The sequence below is a fragment of the Orcinus orca genome, chromosome 11 (assembly GCF_937001465.1).
Source record: "Orcinus orca chromosome 11, mOrcOrc1.1, whole genome shotgun sequence".
Classification (NCBI taxonomy): Eukaryota; Metazoa; Chordata; class Mammalia; order Artiodactyla; family Delphinidae; genus Orcinus; species Orcinus orca.
In genome coordinates, this window is record NC_064569.1 from 39,721,461 (window position 1) to 39,748,481 (window position 27,021).

General features: G+C 39.5%; 3 protein-coding genes across 4 annotated transcripts in view; 2 read left to right on the forward strand and 1 right to left on the reverse strand.

The window, feature by feature from the left end:
- The window catches only part of SPATS2 (spermatogenesis associated serine rich 2), a 136,024-nt gene that overhangs the window by 524 nt on the left and 108,479 nt on the right, over positions 1 to 27,021 (forward strand). The gene's annotated exons all lie outside the window — the stretch shown is intronic.
- LOC101272869 (cytochrome c-like) lies at positions 11,300 to 21,443 on the forward strand. Its single transcript, XM_049694916.1, has one exon. The coding sequence runs from the start codon at positions 17,875 to 17,877 to the stop codon at positions 18,187 to 18,189; it is 315 nt and encodes a 104-aa protein (XP_049550873.1). The 5' UTR covers positions 11,300 to 17,874; the 3' UTR covers positions 18,190 to 21,443.
- Positions 21,345 to 23,112, reverse strand: LOC101272611 (60S ribosomal protein L34-like). The gene has a single exon (XM_049694915.1). The coding sequence runs from the start codon at positions 21,786 to 21,788 to the stop codon at positions 21,351 to 21,353; it is 438 nt and encodes a 145-aa protein (XP_049550872.1). The 5' UTR covers positions 21,789 to 23,112; the 3' UTR covers positions 21,345 to 21,350.

Consider the following 27,021-nt stretch of genomic DNA (forward strand, 5'->3'; position numbering starts at 1 on the left):
GAGGCATAGGCCAGGGAAACAATGGAGTGAGGGGGGACTCTGATGTGAGCGTGTGTGGGGTACTGTATTTTAAGAACCAACGAGAGATCGAAAGGAATGAAAGAATGGATCATTTGGTATGAGAAGTACGATGAACTGGGAATTCAACGGGGATGCGTAAGGTCATCTGCGTGGGTGTCCGACGTATTTAGGATTTGGGGGCAAAGTGGGATTTAAAAATAAGAGGTAGGGGGGCATTCTTGGAATGGGGGAGCGGGAAACGGAACGGAAAATAAAGCAAAGTGGGGCAGAGACATAAAATATATGTGGTTTGGGCTTGAATTAAAGCAGAAGGATAAATCCAGTTAGAGAGTATAAGTTAGGTGGACTGGAGTGGCATTTTTCTCCTAATTCATCCAGGATGACTGGGTTCTTTTAGAAGGTGGATCTTTCTCTGGCATGTCCCTCTGCCAACGAGTACAAGCCGCTCTTTTAATAATTGGTTATCATTTATAGTTCATTTCATTGATAAAGCATGCTTGTAATATTTATTTTCCCTCTATGTAATTTACCTACGGTTAATGAAGCAGGAGAGGACAGATCACTAAAAATAGGCATCTTGCTTTGAGTTTGGTCATTGATAATGCAGAGTTTAGGGTGTTTGGTCATTGATAATGCAGAGGTTAGAGTGTTTGGAGGAGAACCAAGAGTTTGTTTTCATTTAGACTAAAAGGTGATGAGCAGACTTGATAAAATCTAAGTTATCTCTACTTTGTTAGAATTACAGTTTCTCACTGAGAAATGAGCATGTACCATCTGCTACTGGTTTTATGCTTGTGGGGGAGAGTTTGGGTTCTGCCTCAAGAAATTCTTGATGCTGATTTCAAATTATCAGGCTGCCTTGTACCTTCCAGTTTGAATTAAGGTGATTTGAAAATATTGTGGGAAAGTATATTTGGGGTTATGATCTTTGCATTTCCTTGATACTTGGATTTCCAGACCAAATTTTGAATGGTACTAGGTACAAGATTGCTGATTTTGAAATTGTAGTTACCATTATGTGTTCATAAATAGTACACATTAAGCTCTTTATTTTGGGGAGCATTAACGTTTTGCTGACTCATCTAAGATATCTGCGAAGTTTTCGGTTTACATTTCTCAGCTAGGTCTTGGATAGTGGCATTATACTATTTTATAAAAGTCCAAAAATAATGATCTAAATGTCACTTTTCTTCTATGTTATAAAAACTGAACAAAGCAAGGAGTGCAGTTTCCTCATTAGTGATAATGAGGCTCTGTATTGACCTCCTACGGTAGGCTAGGCAAGGTGCTAAGATTGTTTTGTGTGTATTATCTCATTTAATTTAATCCTCACTATCATTTCCTATTTTATAAATTAAGAGATTAAATAACTTACTAAGGTCACAAAACTGGTAGTAAATAAAGCTGAATTCAGACCCAGCTCTGTTTGATGCCTTCTTTAAATCTTTCCTGTTGTTCTGCCTGCTTTCTCCTCCTGATCTTGGTTGAAGTACAAGCAGCATGAATTGGTTGAAACCTGGGTTTGATACAGTGATTTAGGCAAAGATTGGGTTGATGGGCTACATCTGTAGAGTTTATGGAAGGTTTATTGCCCCTGTGATTTAACAAATATTTGGGGGCCCAGATAATAGGCAAAAACATCTTCTTGCTAAGGGTTTGTCCTGTGAGCACACTTAATTTTCTGTTCAGTCTGGTGTACTGCTGAAGTACTGTGCATACGTGGCACTCTTCCTTGTAGAAGTCAAGACAGCCAGTTGTGGAGCCAAAACCAATTAACTCTGGAAAACAGTCGAAAACTGCTGAGTGCTCAAGTGCCCTCCAAACACCTGTTGAGTCCACAGTTGGTACTGGCATTATGTCTAAATATAGACGGGATCCTCTTAGAAACCAGGAGTAAAACAACTAGAACCGAGAGAAACAGCTGGGGCCTGAGGGAGGAGCCAGAGCTTAATGGCCACAACATCAGCATAGCCTGTGGAGGCTGATCCAGGAGCAGCAAAAGCTACAGATACTAGTGAATTGCAGGAGGGGAGGGAATTTTGTTGTTGTTGAGCATTTAGGTATTCTAGGGACTGAACTCACTGTGTTTTATATATATTACTTTATTAGATCTTCAGTCCTTATAAGGTAATTGTAAGCATTTTTCTCATATTTCAGATGAGGCTTAGAAAGGTTAAGTAACTTCATAATGGTGGTGAAAGAAGGTTGTATTTTTTTTATTATTATTATTGTATTGCTGCTTGCACTTTCCATTGTAGAGCCACCATATTAAAACTGGGAACTTAAAGTCACTCTTTAGGATCCACTGTGCTTCTTTGTTAGAAGTAAAACTGATTATTTCAGTCTTGCTGCTTACATTGGAGCCTGGAAGGTAAAGCTTATATTTTTCTGATTTAATTGTTGGGAAGGGGAGCCCATTCATTATTTAGCAAACAACCTCCTACAGAATATAATTCACCTTCTAATATATCTTCTCATTCATATATACCAATATATGATGTTGATATATATATATCTGTAGCAACATGAAAATGGCATGTCCATCCCTCCTATTCTGAGGTCTGGACATTCAGGCAAGTCATCTAGGCTCTGGAGGATGACAGGGAAGCATGCTTGTTGCAGACTCTTACCACTTTTCTTGATATGTTTTTGCCACAAAGGTTTGACCATCATTCTTGCTTGGTTACTTAAAAAAAAGTTGTGGTAAAATACACATAACATAAAAGTTGCCATTTAAACCATTTTTTAAGTCTACACTTCAGTGGCATTAAGTACATTCATATTGCTGTGTAACCATCACCACCGTCCAACTCCAGAACATTTTTATATTCCCAAACTGAAACTGCTATTAAACAATAACTCCCCATTCCTCTTTTCCCCCAGCCCCTGGCAACCACTATTCCACTTTCCATCTCTAGGAATACTATTATTCTAGGCACCTTACGTAAGTGGAATCATATAGTATTTGTCCATTTGTCTCTGGCTTATTTCACTTAGCACAGTGTCTTCAAGGTTCATCAGTGTTTTAGCCTGTGTCAGAATTTCATTCCTTTTTAGGACTGAGTAATATTCCATTGTAAGCATGTACCACATTTTGTTTATCCATTCATCTGTAAATGGACACAGGTTGTTTCCACCTTTTGGCTATTGTGAATAATGCTGCTGTGAACATTGGTATACAAATATATGTTTGATATCTGTTCATATGGTAATCCTGTGTTTAATTTTTTGTGGAAGTTTGGTGACTTTTAAACGGTGGTTGTAGTGTGTTCACCTGAAGGTAGTAGTTGACCTTATGTTCGAGAGCTGCTGTTTCCTCTGCTGACTTTCTGCACAGTTTGCCGGACACTTGCACTGGAAATGATTCAAAAGGAAATGATTTATCCAGTGTTCATGGCTCTCTCTTAGCTTCTGTCTGATTATATTTATGTGTCAAGACATCTGGCAAGCACATGAAAATACATTTCAACTTAGCAATAAAAGTACTTTTGAAAATCGTGTAGACAGTTCAGTTGATGAAGAAAGTGGGAGTTTCTGTTCTAAAGTATGAAATGTATCCAGTGTGGAAGGAACCATTTGTTATATACAGATCTTTCCAGTCATACCTATAAATGTGGATGATCATTTTAAGAATGTTATTTGTATGTATATTTGAAAAATGTGTCAATAGTGTAGAGTATCTTCAGTTCACTTTGCTGCCTTTGATTGAAATTTAGGGTGCTTTTTTTCATTTTAAAATGTTTTACATGTATGAGCTGTTGGTTATTGCTTACCAACAGAAGGGATATATTGCTTATATCCCTTCTTTATTCATTGAAAAAAGTTTGAGTGCCTACTATATACTTTAAATATTTCAAGAAGGTAGCTGTAATACAGGAAGTACTGTTTGAGTCCATTTTTTTCTCCTTCCCTGTATATATTTGAGAGAGAGAGAGTTGTCACATAGTACCAGATATAATAGATTGAAATATCTGCAGGCTGACAGTGAACTGTCTCTTAGGATGGGTCTAACCTCCAATTTCATTTTTTCTAATTGTTGCAGGAGGTTAATTACACCTGCATCTTGCTCCTTGAGTTACTGGGTTACAAAGGGACTTCAGGCTCACATGCCGTTTTCTGGGAGCCTCATAGGAGTCTTAGTGAGCTCACACTTACCTTGGAGGTGGTCTGTTGGTTCTGAAATATTTTTCCAGAAGATTTAAAGTTTATATACACTTTAGGTTGCTGATATTAAGAATTGGCCAGAAGCCAGCATTTACTCTCTATGTTCAAATCCACCATAGCAGCTGGTTGTGGTGAGTTCCTGAAATATACATCCATCTTCTACACAGATTCTGCAGCAGCAGCCCCAGACCCTTAAAATATTTTGTAGGGTCTGAGAACATAACCATCAGCTTAAAGGCAGCTTCTGCAGTCATTGTCCTATGACTAATTTGTGGTTAGGGTTACACAGGGATTCTTACTAGTTCAGACCTTAAATGACAACCTTGGATTGTTGGTAAGGATTTTTATATTACTTAATTAACAAGATGACATGATTACTAGTTGTGGAGTGTGTGTGTGTGTGTGTGTGTGTGTGTGTGTGTGTGTGTGTGTCGGTGTTCATTTTTAGAGTTGGCTAAAGGGTGTTGGGACTGAGAAGTAGGTTTGTGATGAGGCCATTATATGATTATAGATGGGTCATGTTAGTAAGTGAAGATATCTTTCGTACCTGAAGATGCTGCCAGTGAGGTTACTTCCTGTTGACGTGTATAGAACTGCAAAGACCTGTTTGTAAAACCTACAGTCTTTCCTCTCTTGAGTACATGTGATCTGTCCAGTAGTAAATGATCTGCTGCTGTTTGAAGGCTACCATCAGTAGTAGAGCAATACTTTTCTTTAAATTATCTACTTAGTCTCTGATTACAACATGTCAGTGTGGTCAACCCACTGCTGGCTCTTCCTGGCTATCTTCTACTGTTACATTGATTCAGAATGTACGGTAGTGTGTGGTGGAAGTGACTCTTCTGCTCACTTTGGTTATCCTCTTATATCTTTGTAGTAAATTGCCATCATAGCCTACCTTCATATGCTGCACAAGTGCTCAGGACAAGGATCTCATCATTAGAAGCTCCGTCACATTTGATGAGAACAGTGAAACTCGTTTATAACTATGATGAATGACAGGAAATAAAGGTGTTGCAGGACCTGAATAGTAGGTGGCACAGAACCACCACAGACTAAGGCAGCCATTTAACTCAGATGCAAACTTGATGTTTTGTTACATCTTACTAGTCAGGACACACTAGGTTTCTTGAGATGGTTATCTAATTCCTTGTTAAGTTGACAGTACTTTAAACAAAGCTTAGTTGGGTAATCTTTTTCACCTCTGTCTCGATTCAAACGTTGTATTTTATGGAGGTCTTTTTTTTTTTGGCTGTGCTGTGAGGCTTGCAGGATCTTAGTTCTCCAGTCAGGGATTGAACTCGGGCTCCAGCAGTGAAAGTGCTGAGTCCTAACCACTGGACCGCCAGGGAATTCCCTGGATGTCTTTTAAAAGTTATTTGAGGGCTTCCCTTGTGGCGCAATGGTTAAGAATCCTCCTGCCAATGCAGGGGACACGGGTTCGAGCCCTGGTCTGGGAAGATCCCACATGCCTCAGAGCAACTAAGCCCGTGCGCCACAACTACTGAGCCTGCGCTCTAGAGCCCGTGCTCTGCAACAAGAGAAGGCACCGCAATGAGAAGCCCCCACACCGCAACGAAGAGTAGCCTCCGCTCGCCGCAACGAAAACCCAACGCAGACAAAAATAAAATATAAATACATAAGTTTATTAAAAGAAAAAAAAAGTTCCACCTTCTGGAGGGTGAAGTCTCAGAATTTGGACACAGGTTTAAACCTCCACAGTAAATATTTTAGGGCGATATTTTGAGTCTATGCAAATATACTGTTTCTCTTAAAAGATCACCTGTTAATTTTAGCATTCATCAGATCTTGCCTGCAGCAGTTATTACTATGGTATCCTAATTGTTATTTTCTGTTTCTCTCATTACTTCTACATTTATTAATTAGAATTTTTTTGTAAAGAGACTTGTACTTTGTCCCCCATTTATTTATTTAATAATTTATTTACACATTATGGGCTCATGGATATTTATTATTCTTTGGATTATAACACTGTTTACTTTGCTGCTCACTAAATTACTTTAAAAAAAATACCAATTTGCAGTCCTACCAGTAGTTGTAGGTAACGAACTTATACACTTAAAACATTTGCTATTATCTGGTGAATTAAAAGTGTTTTGTGGGCTTCCCTGGTGGTGCAGTGGTTGAGAGTCTGCCTGCCGATGCAGGGGACACGGGTTCGTGCCCCGATCCGGGAAGATCCCACATGCCGCGGAGTGGCTAGGCCCGTGAGCCATGGCTGCTGAGCCTGCGCGTCCGGAGCTTGTGCTCCTCAACGGGAGAGGCCACAACAGTGAGAGGCCCGCGTACCAAAAAATAAAAAAAAAAAAAGTGTTTTGTTTTTCTTGATTAAACATGAGGTTGAGTGTGTTGTGTATGTTTATTGACTATATTTCTTTGTAAAATATCTTTTTATGTACTTTGCTCATTTTTAAATTGTTTTTTTTGTTTGTTTTATAGAAGTTTTTTATAGTCTGGGTGTTAATCTTCTGTTAAATATGTTTTTTTCCCTTTAGGAAGGAAATTTTTCCATGTCTCATTTTTAAATTATAAGAGCAATATGCTTATTGTAAAACATGTATAAGGTGAAAAGTGAAAGTCTCCTTCTCTCTTCAGTCTCATTCCCCATACATAGCATAGTACTGTTCTTGCCCCACAGGCTAACAGTTTGGTAACTTTCCTTCCAGAACCTTTTCTGTATAGTTGTGGAAACATATATGTATGTGTTGTGTGTATGTACACATATATGTATGTGTTGTGTGTGCAAGTGTGTATATATATATATAAAAGCATGCAGTTTTGATAAAAATCAGATCATAGAATATTAGTTCTTCAATTCTGCTTTTATCGTAGATTTAACAAATCATAGAATCCTAATATGTTGTAAATGTATGTTTCAGTGTCTTTCTCTCACTAGATTATAAGCTCCTTTGTATAGAGACTATGATTCTTCCCCCATTAAGGTATTCTTCTTCTATGTAAATGGCACCGCCATCCAACCATTTGCTCATGCCAGGAACAGTTCATTTCTTTAACAAAGTATCAATATTACTGAGTGCTTACTATTTTTCTGATCTGCAGGAGTGAACTAAGCATAAAAATCCTTGCCTGCACGCAGTTATACTCTAGTAGGGGAAGGCAGATGTTAAGCAAAGGAGTAAAATGTTTAGTATTTCAGTTGGTGATAACTGGTATTGAAAAGAAAAAACTCAAAACAAAAAACAGGAAAGGAGACAGAGACAATGTGTGAACATGTGACTGTGTGACTGTGTGTGTGTGTGTGTGTGAGAGAGAGAGAGAGAGAGAGAGAGAGAGAGAGAGAGAGAGAGCGCGCGAGAGCACGGGAAAGACAGAGACTGAAAGGCGGTAAGGGAAAGTCTTGTTGAGAAAATATTTGAGCAAAGACTTGAAAGTCATCTTTGATCCCTTTCTCTTCCCCATACCTCGCATCAGATCCATCTCCAATTCTTGTTGATTTCATCTTCAAAATGTATCTCAAACCCACCATCAAGTAGGTGGATTGCTTTGGCAGTAGGAGTTTGTGAAAGTTTTCTTCCGTTTTAATATTCTCAGTGAGTAAGGAATCAAAATGCTCAGCTGAGAGTGAGGTTGGGGAGGAGGTGATGGAGGTTTGGAGAGTGGAGAAGGTGTGAACTTGATTGGGAGAGTGTAAGAGTGGCTGCAGCAGGGAAATGCTGTATGATTGCCGGGTGGCATTAAGGATCCCTCCAGGTTTGTGGACATGAATTTAAAGTGAGATTAGTCAACATGTTTTTTTCCTCCAGCCACATTCAGCTGCAGGGGTGTATGTTTGGAGTGGATTTAACCAGAGAAAGGTTTTACTCAGATCGTAGAACAAAACATGAGAGGGTCAAGGCAATGGAGAATATGTGTAAGAGAGTGATTGTGATAATACACTGGAATTTAAACCAGGTCAGGAGGGAAGGGAGGACGTGAAGTTGCCAAGAGATGGTGAAAAGTTGGTATAATCAGTTAATTGAATGTTGTGGTGGGATCAAAAGATGTTGGAATCTGAGTAGGTGAGAGACGGAGCATGGTTATGGAGGCATCATTGTGGGCTGTGTAGGTGAAGGACAAGATCATTGGAAGCAAGGAATTCAAAGAAGTGAGATAGGAATTCAAGGAGATGAGTGTTAGAAAGATTATCTATGTGAAATTGAAATCACTGAGAGTTAGGACAGGAACAGTGTTGTGGAGAGTCACAATGTAGGGTTTTCCAGAGAGAAAGAATCCGTAGGGGGACTTTCCTGGTGACGCAGTGGTTAAGAATCCACCTACCAGGACAAGAATAAAGACGCAGATGTAGAGAATGGACTTGAGGACACAGGGAGGGGGAAGGGATAGCTGGGACGAAGTGAGAGAGTGGCATGGACATATATACACTACTAAATGTAAAATAAATAGTTAGTGGAAGCAGCTGCATAGCACAGGGAGATCAGCTTGGGGCTTTGTGACCACCTAGAGGGGTGGGATAGGGAGCATGGGAGGGAGATGCAAGAGGGGGTGGATATATATATATATATACACACACACACATATAGCTGATTCACTTTGTTATACAGCAGAAAGTAACACAACATTGTAAAGTAATTATACTCTAGTAATGATGTTAAAAAAATAAAAACGAATCCGCCTGCCAATGCAGGAGACACAGGTTCGAACCCTGGTCCAGAAGATCCCACATGCCATGGGGCAGCTCAGCCCATGCGTGACAACTACTGAGCCTGTGCTCTAGAGCCCATGAGCCACAACTACTGAGCCTGTGTGCCACAACTACTGAAGCCCGTGTGCCTAGAGACTGTGCTCTGCAACAAGAGAAGCCACCTCAATGAGAAGCGCCGTGCGCAGCAACGAAGACCTGACACAGCCAAAAATAAATAGATAAATTTATTTAAAAAAAAGAATCAATAAGGTACATCTGTATCTGTATCTATATCTATCTGGAGTAAGGTTTATTATAAGAATTGGCTCATGCAATTATGGGGGCTGAGAATCTGGGGGCTGTAAGCTGGAGACCTAGCAAAGCCAGCAGTGTAAATTCCGGTCTGAGTCTGAAGGCCTGGGACCCAGGAACACTGATGGTTTAAGTCCAAGTCCAAAAGTGGAAGACCGATAGCTCAGCTCAAGCAGTCAGACAGAGAGAGAGAGAGAGAGAGAGAGAGAGAGAATAAGAATGAATTCTCCCTTCCTCTTTCTTTTTATTTTATTTGGTACCTCAGTGGATTGGATGATCACCTGCTTTACTCAGTCTGCTGATTCAAATGTTAGTCTCATTTGAAAAGACCCCCTCAGATATATCCGGATATGATGTTTAGCCAAATATCTGGGCACCCCGTGATCCAGTCAAGTTGACACATAAAATTAACCATCACAGCCTGGTAATGGGTAATAGAGTTTTCACATGATATTCAAAGTAGAGGTTTTTTAGGGAAGACAGAAGGAGACTAATTGGGAAGCATCAGTGAGGAGCAAGGAGGGCACTTCCCACCCCCAGGTCCAGTGGTATGAGGGGTATGGGAAAAATAACTTTCACTACTTGAGGGCTGCAAGGGAAGTATGGCCTCAGAGGGGAACCAGGTTTCAATTAGGATAAGAAGTTGAAGAGTCCAGAGTAGAGGTTGGAAATGTTGGGCACAAGTGGAAGGGTTTCAGAATTTGGAGAGAGGTGTGTGACACATGGGGACAGAGCAGGGAGTGTGTAGGACTAACTGTGTGGGGATTAGAACATGGGAGATGAGAGGTCTGGAAGTCTGGGGTTTCTTTTGATGGACAATATAAAGATAAAGAACATTAAAAGGTTAGGCCTGGTAGATAGCACGCAGATAGATACTGGAGGTGAGGGTGTGAGTGTTAGGAGGGAGGGAAGGGCAAGGAGTCCTGAATCCTGGTGAAGGACGTTCTTTTAAATTTTTAATTAAAAAAATTTAATTTAAAATAAAAATTGTGTGTATTTAAGATGTACAACATGATATTTTGATATACACGGTATATCACAGCAAAGTGATTACTATAGTCAAGCTAATTAACATATTTTCTCACATAGCTAACATTTTTTTGTGTGATGGGAGTACCTGAAATCTACTCTCTTAACAAATGTCCAGTATCCAATACAGTATTACTAACTGTAATCACTATGCTGTATGTTAGATCTCTAGACTTATTCATCCTACATAATTACAGCTTTGTACCCTTTCACCATCTCCCCGTTTCCCCCACCTCCCTGCCTCTCATAACCACCATTCTACTCTCTGCTTCTAAGTATTTGACTTTTTGAAAAGGATTCCAGATATAATGAGATCCTGCAGATTTTTTCTTTCTGTGTCTGGCTTATTTCACTTAGCATAATGTCCTCCAGGTTCATCCATGTTGTTGCAAATGGCAGGATCTCAGGAAGGTCATTTTTCTTCCAAGTACTTGGACCCTCTTAAATATCTCTCCATGGGGGAGAGGACTGTTTCACTGCAGGAGTAATGGGTACTCTTTTGATGAATGCTGTTGGCTCTCTCTTGATGACTGCATATTAATGATTTTTGCTTTAAGTCTTATTGTCTAAAATTAATATTAATTAATGAATAATACTAATATTTCTTTTGATTACTATTTGTATAGCATATCTTTTAATTTTCCTTTAAATTTTCTACCTTTCTGGCTCACTTTGCTTTAAATGTATCTTGGTAATCTGTGAATAGTTGGGTTAAAAAAAAACCAGTGTGACAACATTGTAAATCAACTCTACTCCAATAAAAAATTTTTAAAAATCATACAATAAAAAAAATCAGTCTGATAGTCTGTCTTTTGATAAGTTTAGTCTTTTCATATTTAATGTGATTCCTGATACTTCTAGACTTATTTCTGCCATTTTAGTTTATACCTTATTTTTTTTAAACCATGCTGCTTATTTGCTCTCATATATATATATACATATATATATATGTATATATGTATATTCTTTTTTTCTTTTACTGATTTTCAAGTTGAACATTTTATGTTTATGTATTTTTCTTTTTAGGAGTTAACCCTTACATTTTTAACATGCATACCTATTGAACTCTAAAATTAGTATCTCTGCCTTCCTGAACAATACAGGAAACTTAGAATGCTTTAAATCCCATTCCTTCTCTCCACTCCAGTCTTGTTTTTTTTTAATATAAATTTATTTTATTTATTTTATTTTTGTCTGCATTGGGTCTTCGTTGCTGCAAGTGGGCTTCCTCTAGTTGCAGTGAGCAGGGGCTACACTTCGTTGCGGTGAGCGGGCTTCTCATTGTGGTGGCTTCTCTTGTTGCGGGGCACAGACTCTAGGCGCTTGGGCTTCAGTAGTTGTGGCATGCGGGCTCAATAGTTGTGGCTCATGGGGGTCTAGAGCGAGGCTCAGTAGTTGTGGTGCACAGGCCTGGTTTATCCACGGTATGTGGGCTCTTCCTGGACGAGGCCTCGAACCCGTGTCCCCTGCATTGGCAAGCGGATTCTTAACCACTGCACCACCAGGGAAGTCCTGGATCTTTACAACTTTTGCTGATGTTATGTGTGTTGTACTATTTTATGGGTTTGTTTTTTAATGGATGAGGGGACTATTTTATTTATTTATTTTGAATTTTTGTATTTTATTTTTTTATACAGCAGGTTCTTATTAGTTATCCATTTTATACATATTAGTGTATACATGTCAATCCCAATCTCCCAATTCATCACACCACCTCCCCCACCACTTTCCCTATTTTATGTTTTAATTTGCATTCTCTCCATTGTTAGTAAGTTTGAGCATATTTTAATTTGTTTATTGTCATTTACTTTTTCTCTGTTGTAAATTATTTGTTCATTTCTATGGCTTATTTTCCTATTGAGTTGTTTGTTTTTTTAAATACCTATTTATTTTACTTATTTATTTTCCTTACTTTTTGTCTGCATCAGGTCTTAGTTGTGGCACATGGGGTCTTCATTGAGGCATGCGGGTTCTTTTGTTACGGCGTGCTGTCTCTTCATTGCGGCGCTCGGGCTGCGATCTCTAGTTGTGGCATGTGGGTTTTCTCTCTCTAGTTGTGGTGCGAGGGCTCCAGGGCACGTGGGCTCTGTAGTGGAGGCGCTCGAGTTCAGTAGTTGTGACGCACAGGCTTAGTTGCCCTGCAGCATGTGGGAGTTTAGTTCCCTGGCCAAGGATCGAACCCACGTCCCCTGCAGTGGAAGGTGGATTCTTTACCACTAGACCACCAGGGAAGTCTCGGTTTTGTTTTAAATTGAGTTATAGGTATTAGTAACACATGTGGATACTAATCCTGTGTCAGTATGCATTGCAGTTATTCTCCTAATCTGTGGCTCTTCCTGCCTTGTTTTTTTTTAATAAAACAACTTCATTGAGGTGTAATTGACGTAGAATAAACTACATGTGTTTAAAGTGGACAGTTTGATAAGTTTTGACATATACCTGTGAAACTGTCCATTACCCCCCAAAAGTTTCCTTGTTTCCTCTGCAATGCCCTTTCTCCCCTACTTCCCTCTCCCCTCCCCCAGGCAATCATTAATCTGCTTTCTGTCACTCGATTGGTTTGCATTTTCTGTTTCATATAAATGGAATCATACTGCGTATACTAATTGTTTGTGTATGGGGGTCTGGCTTCTTTCACTCAGCTTAATTATTTTGAGGTTAACCCGTGTTTATGGTTAGTGTGTATCTATTACAATTTTTTTTTAATGCATTCAGTAGCCAGCTGATGGACTTTGGATTGTTAGCAGTTTTTAACCACTACAAATAAAAACTGCTGGTGAACATTTGTGTGCATGTCTTTGTATGGACATTTATTTTCTCTTGGATAAATACCTAGGAGTAGAATGGCTGGGTCGAATAGTTTAACTCCTTTAGTTTTTTAAGGAATTGTCAAAGTGCTTTCCAAAGTGGTTTTGTCATTTTTACACCCCTATCAGTCTGTGAGAGTTCCAGTTGCTTCACATTTTTGCCAGTACTTGATGCGGTCAGTCTTTTTAATTTTTAAAAACTTTAGTCCTTCTAATAGTTGCATAGTGGTACCTGATTGTTTTAATATGCATTTCCCTGATGACTAAGGAAGCTGAACTGCTTTTCATGTGCGTCTTTGGTGAAGTGTTTTAAAATCATAAACCCATTTAAAAAATAGAGTTGTTCATTTGCTAATTGTTGTTTTGAGAGTTCTTTATTCTGGATACAAGTCCTTCATTGGATATATGATTTGCAAACATTTTCTATCACTCTGTGCATTATCTTTTCTCATAACAATGTCTTTTCAAAGAACAAAAGTTTTGTGCTTTTGGTGTCATGTCTAAGAAATCTCTGTCCAACCCAAGGTTAAAAAGTTTTTCACTTCTGAGTTCTTCTAGGAAACTTAATAGTTTTAGGTTTTACATTTAGATCTGCAATCCATTTTGAATTAATTTTTTTATATAATACCAAACTATGGGTGAAAGTTCATTTTTTGCATATGGATATCTAATTTTTCAGTACCGTTTGTTGGAAGACTAAATTGCCTTTTATCTTTGTCAAAAATCAATTGTCTGTATATGTGTGGGAATGTTTCTGGACCCTCTATTCTGTTCCACTGATCTTTGTGCAAGTACCACATGGTCTTTGATTACTATAACTTTATAATACATCTTGAAATCAGGTATTGTTCACCCTCCAACTTCTTTTTCAAAGTTGTTTTGGCCATTCTAGTACCTCTGCATATTCATATGGATTTTAGAACTAGTTTGTCAGTTTCTACAAAAATGTCTGCTGGGATCTTGGTTGAAATTGCTTTAGCTCTATTAAATCAACTTGGAGAGAATTGACATTCTAACAATATCAAGCCTTCCAGCCCAATAACAAATATATGTCTGTATATATATCCATTTATTTAGGTCTTTAATTTCTCTCCACAATGCTGTGTAGTTTTCACTGTATAGATCTTTCACATCTTTTGTCAGATTTATTCTTTTTTTTAATTGTTGAGTCTTTTTAAAACATTTTTGTTGGAGTATAGTTGATTTACAGTGTTGTGTCAGGTGTACATCAAAGTGAATCAGTTATATATATACATATATCTACTCTTTTTTAGGTTCTTTCTCATATAGGTCATTGCAGAGGACTGAGTATAGCTCCCTGTGCTATAAAGTAGGTCCTTATTAGTTATCTATTTTATAGATAGTAGTGTGTATATGTGAATCCCCATCTCCCAATTTATCCTCCCCCCTTTCCCCCCAGGTAACCATAAGTTTTCTACATCTGTGACTCTATTTCTGTTTTGTAAATAAGTTCATTTGTACCATTTTTTTAGATTCTAAGTATAAGCGATATCTTATGATATTTATCTTTGTCTGACTTACTTCACTCAGTATGACAATCTTTAGGTTCATCCATGTTGCTGCAAATGGCATTATTTTGTTCTTTTTTATGGCTGAGTAATATTCCATTGTATATATGTACCACATCTTCTTTATCCACTCCTCTGTCGATGGACATGGTTGCTTCCATGTCTTGGCTATTGTAAATAGTGCTGCAATGACAGATTTATTCTTACGGGTATTTTTTTTATACTATTTTTTTATACTATTTGTTTTGTTTTTTTGTTTCTTTTTGTTTTTTGGCTGCACCACGAAACTTGTGGGATCTTAGTTCCCCAACCAGGGATCAAACCCAGGCCCACAGCAGTGAAAGCATGGAGTCCTAACCACCGGACCGCCAGGGAATTTCCTGTACTGTTGTGTTTTTAGTTTCAGTTTCTGATTGTTTATTGCTAGTTATAGAAATACAGTTGATTTTTGTGTACTGATTTTGTATTCTGCAACCTTCCTAAATTCACTTAATCTAGTATAGTTTTTTTGTAGGTTTCATCAGACGTTTTCATACAAATAATTATGTCGTCTATGAGTAAAGACAATTTTACTTATTTCTTTTCAGTCTGGATGCCTTTTAATTCTTTTTCTTGCCTGATTGTGTTGGTTGGAACCTCTAGTACAGTAGTAAAGAGAAGTAGTAAGAATAGATATCCTTGTCTTGTTCCTGATCTTAGGGGGAACCCTATCTTATTTTTAAACCTTCTTTTAAAATGTCTTTTTCAGGTTGTTATATTATTTCTTATTCTTGGGGTGCAGTCTCTGATGGCTGTATCAGCTGATTTCCCTGTGGGAGGTTTGTTTCTCTGTGTTTGTTTTTTCTTTTTTTTTTTCTTTAAACACTGAACTTGGGAATTCCCTGGTGATCCAGTGGTTGGGGCTCCATGCTTTCACTGCTGGGAGCCCAGGTTTGCTCCCTGGTTGGGGAACTAGGATCCCACAGGCCACATGGAGCAGCCAAAAAACAAAAAAACCACAAAAAACAAAAAAACTGAACTTAAGTCCTGTGTGTCTCAGATTGTGGAATCATCTCTACTGTACAGTTTTTCATTTGCTCTGTTGTGGTCCTATTTCATTCTTTAGTTCTGAACCTTATTTATGATGAAGTGTCAGATTGAGGTCCTTGTACCATACGTGTAGTGTGAATTTAGACTTCACATCTGTGAATGATGCAGGCCTGGGATCCATTTTCTTCCAGGTAACCTCTTCCATCTCTAGGCGCAGGTGCAGTGCTTGCTGTTCTCTCAGTGAGCCGAGTGTTTCTATTTCCTGTTTCATGGATGGAGTAGACCTTTATGTTTCTTGAATTTATAGCCAGTTCAACTTGTTGGCTTGGCACAGGGACTATGGCCTAGATTCCTTTGCAGTTCGTAGGCATTAAGGCATCTGTCTGGTTTAGATATTCCTGTGTATCATTTGGCTTCAGCTCTGGACTACTGTAATAGCCTTGTTTTTTTTGGCTGGGCCACACGACATGTGGAATCTTGTTCCCCAACCAGGGATCGAACCTGCGCCCCCTGCATTGGAAGCGCAGTGTCTTAACCACTGGGCTGCCAGCGAAGTCCCCTGTAATAGCCTTTTAAATGGGCCCCCCAGATTCCACTCTTAGACGCCTAATATCCATTCCCGACACAGTGATCGTTTATTTGATTTAAATTTTAGTGCCTGTGTTGTCACCTTCCTTGGACACCATTCCTACTCTCTGGTTACTCTGGCTTTTTATTTTCCCTAATGTCCTGGTCTCCCACTCATGTCAGGGCCTTGTACAAAGGCTGTTCCCTCTGCCTGGAATACTCTTCACCATCACAACTCTTTTCCTTGCCATTGCCTCTTCATCTTTGGTTCTTATCTCAGATATCACTCTTGATTTCAGAAGTCTTTCCTGACCCCTCAGATTGGTTCAGGTTTTCCTGTCCTTGTGTATCTCATAGCTTTATTTATTTTTATTTATTTGTTTTTGTTTTTTTTTTGCGGTACGCGGGCCTCTCACTGTTGTGGCCTCTCCCGTTGCGGAGCACAGGCTCCGGACGCGCAGGCTCAGCGGCCATGGCTCACGGGCCCAGCCGCTCCGCGGCATGTGGGATCTTCCCGGACTGGGGCACGAACCCGTGTCCCCTGCATCGGCAGGCGGACTCTCAACCACTGCGCCGCCAGGGAAGCCCCATCATAGCTTTATTTTAATGGCATTTATCACAGTTTCTCTCAGATATAAACTGTCTGAGGGTAAGGACTTCGTCTTGCTCATCACTGTATTTCTAGCACTGACAAGAGTGCTTATACAGGTAGATATACAAAAAAGATTGTTAAGTGGATGAATATATTCACTGAGTAATTTCCTCCATTAGACTGTAAGCTTCAAGAGGGTAGGACATTTTATTTTGTTCACTAGAGTATTTCTCAGTGCCTACAGAACCTGGGATATTATAGGTGCTCAATAAACATTTGGTGACTGATGAATTGAATGAATGAGTGAGAAAAGTAGTTTTAAATAAGGATGGAGGCCAGAGTAAGGTCATTTAATAAAGAATTTTATTTGCAATGCTGAGAAGCTTAAATTTTAGACTCCTTGGGGAATTTTAAGCAGGAGAGTGACATATGCAGGCTTACATTCAATCTAGAAGGATCCCTTCAGCAATTATGTGGAGGATAGTTGGAACATTATAAAGCTATTGCTGTAATATAGGAAAGAGATCAAGCCCTGATATAAGGTAGTTGGAATAGAGAAGACAAATTCAGGGAAATTTAGAAATGCTGTATGTTAGATTAAGATAATGGCTGGATTAAGGTAGGGGAAGAAGGGGAAGAATCTAGCATCACTCCCTGAGTTTCTTATTTGGGAGACCACCTAGAGTAGGCACTCTAAGAAGAAGGGCAGGTTTGGGAGTGAATGAATTTAATTGAGACGTTAATTTTTTTTTAACATGGGAAATCTGGATAATTTTATTGATTTTTGGTAGATTTAGCTGGATTATGGATATTCTTTTTTTTCTCCCTCACACATACTTAATCCTTTATGTATAAATATACAAAACCTACCACCCCTTGTTTTTTAAGAAACTGATTTGAGTTAAGCAGTTCTTTTACTAGGGACATGTTCCATTTGAGTTTCCTGTGGGATATCCAGGTGGAGATGTACATAGGTAATATGGAGCTCAGTTGAGAAGGTCTGTTTCTGTACTATTCCTTATAATTTCAGTTAAAACAACCTGATGGGCACCAACACCCATACATAGGCGTGAACTGGCATGTCCTTGGGCTTAGAGCGCGGGACGTTCAGCTTGCGAGAGGGAACCTCTTAGTTGGGTACGGAGAAAGAACGATTTAAAAATGGGTAATGTTGAGAAGGGCAAGAAGATTTTTGTTCAGAAGTGTGCCCAGTGCCATACTGTGGAAAAGGGAGGCAAGCACAAGACTGGGCCAAATCTCCATGGTCTGTTGGGGCGAAAGACAGGCCAGCCTGTCGGATTCTCTTATACTGATGCCAACAAGAACAAAGGCATCACCGGGGGAGAGGAGGCGCTGATGGAGTGTTTGGAGAATCCCAAGAAGTACATCCCTGGAACAAAAATGATCTTCGCTGGCATTAAGAAGAAGGGAGATAGGGCAGACTTGATAGCTTATCTCAAAAAAGCTAATGCGTAATCGTTGGCCACTGCCTTATTTATTATGAAACAAATGTCTCATGACTTTTTATATGTACCATATTTAAATTGATCTCATACACTAGAATTCAGATCATGAATGGCTGATGTAATATTTTTGTCCTGATTTAAATAACTTTGGCTTGTGGCTAAACAAATATGGTCAGCTTTTTGAATTTTGATAGTAATTGCGGTTCAACAAGTACTCTCACTGCTTTCCCTTTCTAAAGAGATGATTAAACTTGAATAAGGAATGTTAAACTTTTCAGGGATATGGTGAAGCCTTCTCAAACCCTATAGGAGATTGGTTTTATATTTAGATTTCTATAACTGATTATATTAATATATTTAAATATTGAGAAGCTCCCTTCACTGTCTCATAGAACAGCAAGAGTCACCTGTGTTTCAAGCTGTGTTCATTTGCCTGTTAAAGCAAGGGCTGAAGGTACGATAACAATGTCCACTTTATCTTTTTGGTCTTAACTATGCCAATTTAATTATTTTTATTTATTTATTATTAAAAAAAACAAAAAGCATTATTATTATTATAAAAAAAACAACAAAACCAACCTGATGATTTTGACTTTTTTTTTTTTTATAGTTTTTTTTTTTTTTTTTTTTGGCCGCAAGGCATGTGGGATCTTAGTTCCCTGACCAGGGATCAGGGATCAAACCTGTGCCCCTTGCAGTGGGGGCACAGAGTCCTAACCACTGGACTGCCAGGAAATTCCCTACTTTTTCTGTCTTAGGCAGTTTCAGCATGCTTTGTCTCCCGTCTTTGCAAAACTGTAGTAGATTTTTCTTGCCTTTGTTTCTGTCCTTCTTGTTTGGCCCTTTGCCAGGTAAACTTAAGGGATTGCTGACTTCTGACTCCTGCATTATTCCCATGTCCACATACATTTTCCTCTCTCCTCTCTTTTTCTCAAAGATCATTTAATTTTTTTCCTTTTAGGGTTCTTTTCTTTTTTTTCTTTTAAATTTATTTATTTTTGGCTGCGTTGGGTCTTCGTTGCTGTGTGCAGGCTTTCTCTAGTTGCGGCGAGCGGGGGCTACTCTTCGTTGTGGTGCGTGGGCTTCTCATTGCAGTGGCTTCTCTTGTTGTTCTTCAGTAGTTGTGGCACATGGGCTCGGTAGTTGTGGCTTGCGGGCTCTAGAGCTCAGGCTCAGTAGTTGTGGCGCGGGCTTAGTTGCTCCGCGGCATGTGGCATCTTCCCGGACCAGGGCTCGAACCCTTGTCCCCTGCGTTGGCAGGCAGATTCTTAACCACTGCACCACCATGGAAGCCCTAGGGTTCATTTTTATCAAAGTTATATGTATACATAGTTTGTGGAATCGAATAGTTCTGTAAAGTTTGTTAAAACATAAAATACCTTTTCCCCTTTATTTCCCTTCAGAGGCACTTTTAGAGCTTTTTTTAGTTAACACTTTTTGGTATTTATCTCCATCTCTCTAAATAATATGCTTATATTGCTATTTCGGTACCATCAGTTGTAAGATACACCATAATTTTATGTACTACTAAAAAAGAGAAGTAGGCCCAAGATGGGTAATCTGTAAGAGGCCCTGCTTAAAGCTGGGAAACTACATGAGAATGTAAATGAGAAGAAGCCCACCACACGGAAAGGGACAGCAAGGCAGCTCACATGTCTCAACCCTGGCATTGTGTAGGAGGGGTAAAAACTTTCTTTGGAATTTGAACTGGTTTTCAGTTTGAATTCACACTACCTATGTTGTACCAAAAACTCAAGCAGAGATTTTTAATTAGAGATTGTTTGAGGTTGATAGTGTCTTAGGCACTTAGAAGAAACAAATAACAGTTGTCATCAGTTGTGTCTGGATTTCAGAGATGTTAAGATATGAAGAAAAAAAAAAAAGGCATCTTAGAATCAGTGAAATATGGTTCCATGTGCCAGACACTGTTCTTTCTTGTTCTAGGAGTTTTGCTGTCCTGGAGAGCAGAGAAATGGATACATAGCTGGAGGGGAAACTGGAGTTAAGAGTTGTCTTTTTAAAATGGGAGCAATCATTATACACCTGAAACTAATATAATGTTATCTGTCAATTGTACCTCAAGAAAAAACTAAAAATAAAATGGGAGAAGTAAGAATGTGTTAATACAATGCCAATAGAGATGATCCAGTAGAGAGGGAAACAGTGCTGATGCAGAGTGAGAATGAGGAATGACTGGGCAGTGGGGTTTGGGATCTGGTATCCAAGTGGAGGCATTGGCTTTAGACAGGAGCAGTCAGTTCATTCACAGTAAATAACAGGAGGGAAGAAAAGGCAAATGGGAGCCGGTGGTGGTAGTGGTGGAGATTGCTTCCTGTTTCACTGAGAAAATGGAATGAAGGGCAGCAGCTGGGAGTGAAGATGGAGAGGTGTTGATGGCTTGAGGAGGAAGGAAATGACATGAAATGGACCTATAGGGGGGTGTGGGAGAACGAATGGATAAGGCAAAAGTTGTAGGATTGTCATGCTGAGCTATGAGACCATTTAAAGTCAGCAATTGTGAATCTTAAGTGAGACTGTTTGGTATAGGTGTGTTTGTTTTCATCTTTTTCTTTTCAAAGCCATGTTTGGTTGCTTGTTGCAGGCGTAGCGTAGAGAGACAGTTGTATTTTTTACCATGTTATTAGGGAAAAATTTAAATACACAAAAGAAATAGAGCCCTCATGTACTCATCACACAGCTTCAACACATATTAACTCATGGCCAACCTTTTTTGTTTTTATTTTTTAAAGTCTTTATTGAATTTGTTACAGTACTGCTTCGGTTTTTTTTTTTTACGTTTTAGTTTTTTAGCTGAGAGGTATGTGGGATCTTAGCTCCCCGACCAGGGATCGAACCCTCACCCCCTGCATTGGAAGGGGAAGTCTTAACCACAAGACCGCCAGGGAAGTCCCCCAATCTTGTTTTATCTGTTGTCTTACCCACTTCCATCCTTTCTTATTATTTTGAAACAGTCCCAGACATCATATTTTATGCATAAATATTTCATATTGTATCTCTAAAAAATACGGACACCTGCAAAAAAAATATCATTACCACACCAAAAAAATTTATAATTCCTTAATATCAAATATCCTATCAGTTTTCAAATTTTCAATTGTCTCTCACTCTCTTTTGGCTTTTGATTTTTTAAATTATTAACTCAAAAAAGCTTCATTTTAAAAATTTAGTTTTCTGACTCTGTGTTTCTGCCTTTAACACTTTCAGAACGATTTTCTGCTCCTCAATAAGAAAAATACGCTTGATCCTGCCATGGACACATTTAGTACACATGGAACCACAGTAGGCCCTGCTGACATGTTCTTTCATTTTAGACAACCTCATAAGAGCTTTAGGTCTCACAGCACAAACTCCTAGAAGTTGGCCTGGGTACACGCCACATGTGGATTTTGGTGCTTTCCCAACCTTTTTGGTTTGAAGGTAAACAGTTCTATTTCCAGGGGTTTGGGGCAGCCTAGTTTTGTTAGAGGCTGTATTGTAGGATAGTCTACAACGGTATGTCAAATGCTGGACCACTCTGAATGCCTCTAGATACCGTCCCTGGAAGAGGAAAAAGAAAGCTATTGTGAGTTCAAAAGTCAGATATGACATCACTTGTCTCTTTAATGTCCTAAAGGGTTTAGTTGTTTGACAGGGAATTATATTTAGCAAGGGTAGGTGTTTTGCCAGGCAAGTATGATAAAGTGTGGGAGGGTGCAAAAGTCTGAGATGCAGGAAAGGGAGTGATTGTAATGATGGACCTTGAGCTCTAAGCTAAGGTAGGAAATGACAGGAGAGGGGGTGGGATCAATTGCTTGTAAGTTCTGTTGAGGTCAAAGTGTTCTTGGAGTTGGGGTGCTAGAAGGAGCAGTCTGCAAAGATGGGAAGTGGTGATTGGAGAGCGGGATGCAGATGAAGTGGAGATCATGGAAGGACTGTAGTTATCATATTGACAAGTTCTAGGATATTGACTAAGGGAGTGAGTGGCTAAAGTAGGGTAGAGGACAAGATCATTGCATGTGAGGAGGTCAAGGAACTGAGAGGTCAGAGTATCACAAGAGTCATCTAGGTGAGCATTTGAAATCACCTGGAATTATGACAGACCAGTGAGGTAGGAACCAAAAGCTTTGAGGCTTGAGAAGAAGTGACCCAGCTTATCCAGATAAATGTAGCAGAGGGGTGGGGAGGTGGAGGTATGGTCTGACAGGGGCTTTTTTTGGGAAGGAAGAAAGGGGAATAACCCGGAAGCAGAGAGAAGGTACAAGGTGAGTACCTCCTTCTTCTACCCCCAGGCCCAGTAGTATAACGGGTGTGGGAGAGAAAACAACCACAGATAGGACTGTAGAGAGAGCAGTGGCCTCAGCCCTTAGATTTCAATTAGAGCAAAAAGGTGAAGGGACCATTCAGACAAGAGGTTGAAGATATAGGGGATTTTGCTGATGAGTTCCAGAGGATATGATGGAAGGATTTCAGGAATTGAGGGACGAGTGGGAGAGGGGGCTGGTTCATGAAAGATGATGTACTTAGCCATATGGGGATGAGAGTTGGAGGATTTGGAATGACTCCAGAGTCCTGGGTTTCTTGTAGTGAGTGATATAAGTAGGGTTAGAGATCATAATGAGATTAGTCTTGATGTTTCAAGGCAAATTGTAGTATAAGTAGATGCAGGATAGAGATATGGGAAGAAGCTGCAGGGTAAAAGGGTTCCTTGACTACTGGTGCTGGTGTAGAGGCTGGGGGAATGCAGAACTGGAGCTCTGTTACTTGCTTTCTACTCCTGGGGCCAAAGTGATCTGCAGTAAAAAGCTGTTAATCCATCTCTTCAAAAACTAGAATTCCCTGTTCTATTTCCTGTTGTTTACCTTCCCTGCTTCTATTTTCTCCCCTTTCTTACTGAAAAGTAGAATATTTGGATGTTTTTAGTACCCTATTCTTCAATATCTTACATATCCTGGAAACTGGGAAATGACACTGTTACTAGCTTGCTGGGGAAATGACAGCACGATTACAGTAAGGAAGTGGGGAGGTGTAGCTTTAGAGTTGGAAAGGGAAGGGAGGGAAGAGGTTTCAGGCAGAATTAGCTTTCAATTCCTTCAATCGGGCCAAGGAAACAGAGGAGTTAGAAGAGGGAAAGAGTTTGACCTGTGTCCTGGGAGGGGAGAGGAAAGTACTGTTTGGAAGGAGAGAACAGATCCTGTCAGTACCCAAGGATCTGTGTCCTGACAGGTTCCTGAAAGAGCTGTTGCTGGATGGGAGACTCAACTATTGCTGGATTCACTCATTTCAGTGGACATTTCCTAGCATCTACTATGTGCCAGGCACTGAATTAGATGCTTGGGAGATCATGTGAAACAAGTAGACAGGTTCCTCCTTACCTGGATTTACAGTCTAGCAGGAAAGACAGTTAAACAGAGATTACAGTTTAATGTGAAGGCTCTGATAGAAGTAGTGAGGGCTTTTTGGAAGCCTGTAGAAAAAGCACTGGATCAGTCTCAGGGGTAAGGAGGGGAAGAGTGCACGTTCTTGAGTTAGTGACATCTGATCAGAGACCTGAAAGATGAGTGGGAATTAGCCAGGCAAAGAGAATAGGGAGGAAAGTTACATGTCCAGTTACATGTTTGCCTCTGCAACTCCCAAACCTTATCTTAGCCAGGGGAACAGGGCACAGAATAAGCTATTCTGGTCACTGTCTTTATCCCCAATATTCCTGTACAACAGAGGTTGGCAAACTGCTGCTCATAGGCCTGGCCTGCTGCCTGTTTTTGAATGGTCGGCAAGCTAAGCATACGTAGTTAGCAGCTCAAACCGTAAGCCAAGAATGGTGGCAAAATTCAAACCCAGATGTCTTAGTCCCAAGTCTGTTTTCATTCCACTGATCACATTGTATTATAATTAGTTGTTTATGTTTTTATCTCTCAAGAAGAGACTTGAGCTTGAACAATGGCTTGCTTTTTCTTATATCTACCATTTCTAGCACAGGGCGAGTCCCAAGTAATGTTTATTAAATGACTTTCACGTGTATAATTTTATCTGCTCCCTAACAAATCCTGTGAGAATAACACATACATAAAATTTTCAAATAAATTATGTTTACTCTTTTAAATACCATTTCTTCCATTTTTATTAGCAATATTTAAAAAATATGTCATTTAAAACGTTAAAAACATTAAACGTCGCTAAAGATAATTAGAAGTATTTTGTGCTATAACAAACACTTTCAGGAATTGCTGACTTAATGACATATATGTACAGCTGTTTGTTCTTACAGTAAATGTACGCGGCCTTCCGTATCTGTGGGTTCTGCATGGATGGATTCAACCAACTGTAGGTTGAAAATATTTTAAAAAAAAATTCCAGAAAGTTCCCAAAAGCGTAACTTGAATTTGCCACGGGCTGGCAACTGTTTACATAGCATTTACACTCTGTTTACAATTAATTTACATAGCATTTTCATTGTATTAGATATAAAAATAATCTAGAGAAGATTTAAAATATCCAGGAGGATGTGCATAGGTTATATGCAAATACTGTGATGATTTACATAAGGGACTTGAGTATCCAAGGATTTTGGTATCTGCAGGGGTCCTGGAACCAATCCCCTGAGTGGATACTGAGGGACGACTGTAATCTTGGAATGCTGGATATTTCTAGTTTTTGTCAGCATTTTATAATTTCTATGTATTCCTTTGTCAGCTGTCAGTTTTAGCTGCTGTCTTCCACCCCCTGGCACCACCATTTTAAATTTGCTGCTTCTGTCATTTATGAATTCAGAAACTAGAAATCTAATCTTATTAAAACTGTGTATAAAGTAAGTAAATAGTCTTGGGGATAATACCTGTGAGTAAAGTGAAAACGAGGTTTCACTTTTTAAAAAAATTTGTTTATTTATTTATGGCTGCACTGGGTCCTTGTTGCTGCACTCAGGCTTTCACTAGTTACGGCGAGCAGGGCTACTCTTTGTTGCGGTGCATGGGCTTCTCATTGCAGTGTCTTCTCTTGTTGCGGAGCGCGGGCGCACAGGCTTCAGTATTGTGGCTTGTGGGCAGGCTCAGTAGTTGTGGCTCACGGGCTTAGTTGCTCTGCAGCACGTGGGATCTTCCTGGACCAAGGATTGAACCTGTTTCCGCTGAATTGGTAGGCAGATTCTTAACCACTGCGCCACCAGGGAAGTCCAGGGGTTTTATTCTTAAGGATTTTATAACCCAGTTGGAGAGATCAAACGTACTGGGAATAATCATAATGTAAAAGTATATTAACTCCAAATTTGTATATCTCATTGCCCACCTAACATCTCTATGTGGTGTCTGTTATACATCTCGAACTTAATGTGCTTCCCCCAAGATTTTTCCCACAGTCGTCCCCATAACAGGAAATAGAGATTCTCCTGGTTACTCGAGCCTTAAACCTAGTTGATGCTTTTCTGTCTGTAACATTTCACATCTAATCTAGTTTTACCTTTAGGATACATGCTGAAGCTGATCACCGTTTCTACTGCTACCACCAAAATTCAAACTGCTGTTCTCTCTTTCCTGGATTATTGCATTAGCCTTCTGACTGATTTCTCTACTTCTGCCCTTATCTCTGTACAGTCTGTTCTCAGCAGACATCCAGAACAATCCCCTAAAAAGTAAGTCAAGTCGGGTTGTCACTCCTTTGCTCAAAGCCTTCTAGGGGCTTTCCATCTCAGAGTAAAAAACAAAGTTCTGACAGTGGCCTTAAAAGATTGTAAAGAACCTGGCCTCAGTTTGCCTCTTCTGGCCTAATTTCCTATGACTCTTTCCTCTGCTCACGTCCCTGTAGCCACAGGGACATCCTTGCTGTTTTTTTTAAGATGCTAGGTTGTTTCTTCTTCAGAGCCTTTATACTTGCCATTACCTCTTCTTGAAATGCTTTTTCTATGGAGGTAGCATGGCTTTTCCTCTTTCTTTAGGTGTTGGGCTCAGATGTCATCTTATCAGTGAAGTCCTGAGTGTCCTTACCGCCTTGATCCTGCTTTACTTTTCTCCATAGCACTTATTAGCATCTGACAGGCTGTGTGTGTGCAGGTGTATTTTAATTAATTAATTAATTAAAAAATTTTAACTTTACTTAAAAAAATTTGTTTCACTGCTGTCTCCCCATAGGCATAGAACAGGGGCTGGCAAGCTAAAAATGGCCTGCTGCCTGTTTTTGTAAGTAAAGTTTAATCAGAACATAGCCATGCACATTCATTACAGTATTGTCTGTGGCTGCTTTCACACTACAACAGTGGAGTTGAGTGTTGCAACAGAGACTGTAAGGCCTGTAAAGCCTAAAATATTTGCTGTCTGGCCCTTTACAGAAAAAGATTGCTGACCCCTGGGCTAGAACAGTGCCTGGTACCTAGTGGGTGATTGAATGGACATAATGTAAGTGCTCATTGTCAGGGTACAGACTGTACATTGCTACTGAGGATATAGATTAATATTTCAAAAGTTGTTATTAGACTTTAATAATTGGGGAATATGTCAATCAATAATTTGTTCTAGCTGAAGTCCTTGAATTTATTATGCTCATTACTACCTGATAGCAGAGATGTGCCGACTTTTTGAAGGCTGCACCTAATTTGGAGTGATAGTGTTCCAGAGGCACAAGGTCCTTTATTTTTAAAGTTTTAATTTTTTTTGCCACGCCACTCGGCTTGTGGGATCTTATTTCCTCGACCAGGGATTGGACCTGGGCCCTCGGCAGTGAAAGCTGGGAGTCCTAACCACTGGACCTCCAGGGATTTCCCCAAGGTCCTCTTAAATGTAACCTTTTATAATAGTGCTACAGAAAGGACTCTAAATAATGAGTAGGTGGTAGTGTTGGTTGCATGCTGTGAAAA

Excerpts from the sequence above, each read along its gene's own strand:
- LOC101272611 (XM_049694915.1), bottom strand. The coding sequence starts at position 21,788 with ATGTCATATCTGACTTTTGAACTCACAATAGCTTTCTTTTTCCTCTTC.
- LOC101272869 (XM_049694916.1), top strand. The coding sequence starts at position 17,875 with ATGGGTAATGTTGAGAAGGGCAAGAAGATTTTTGTTCAGAAGTGTGCC.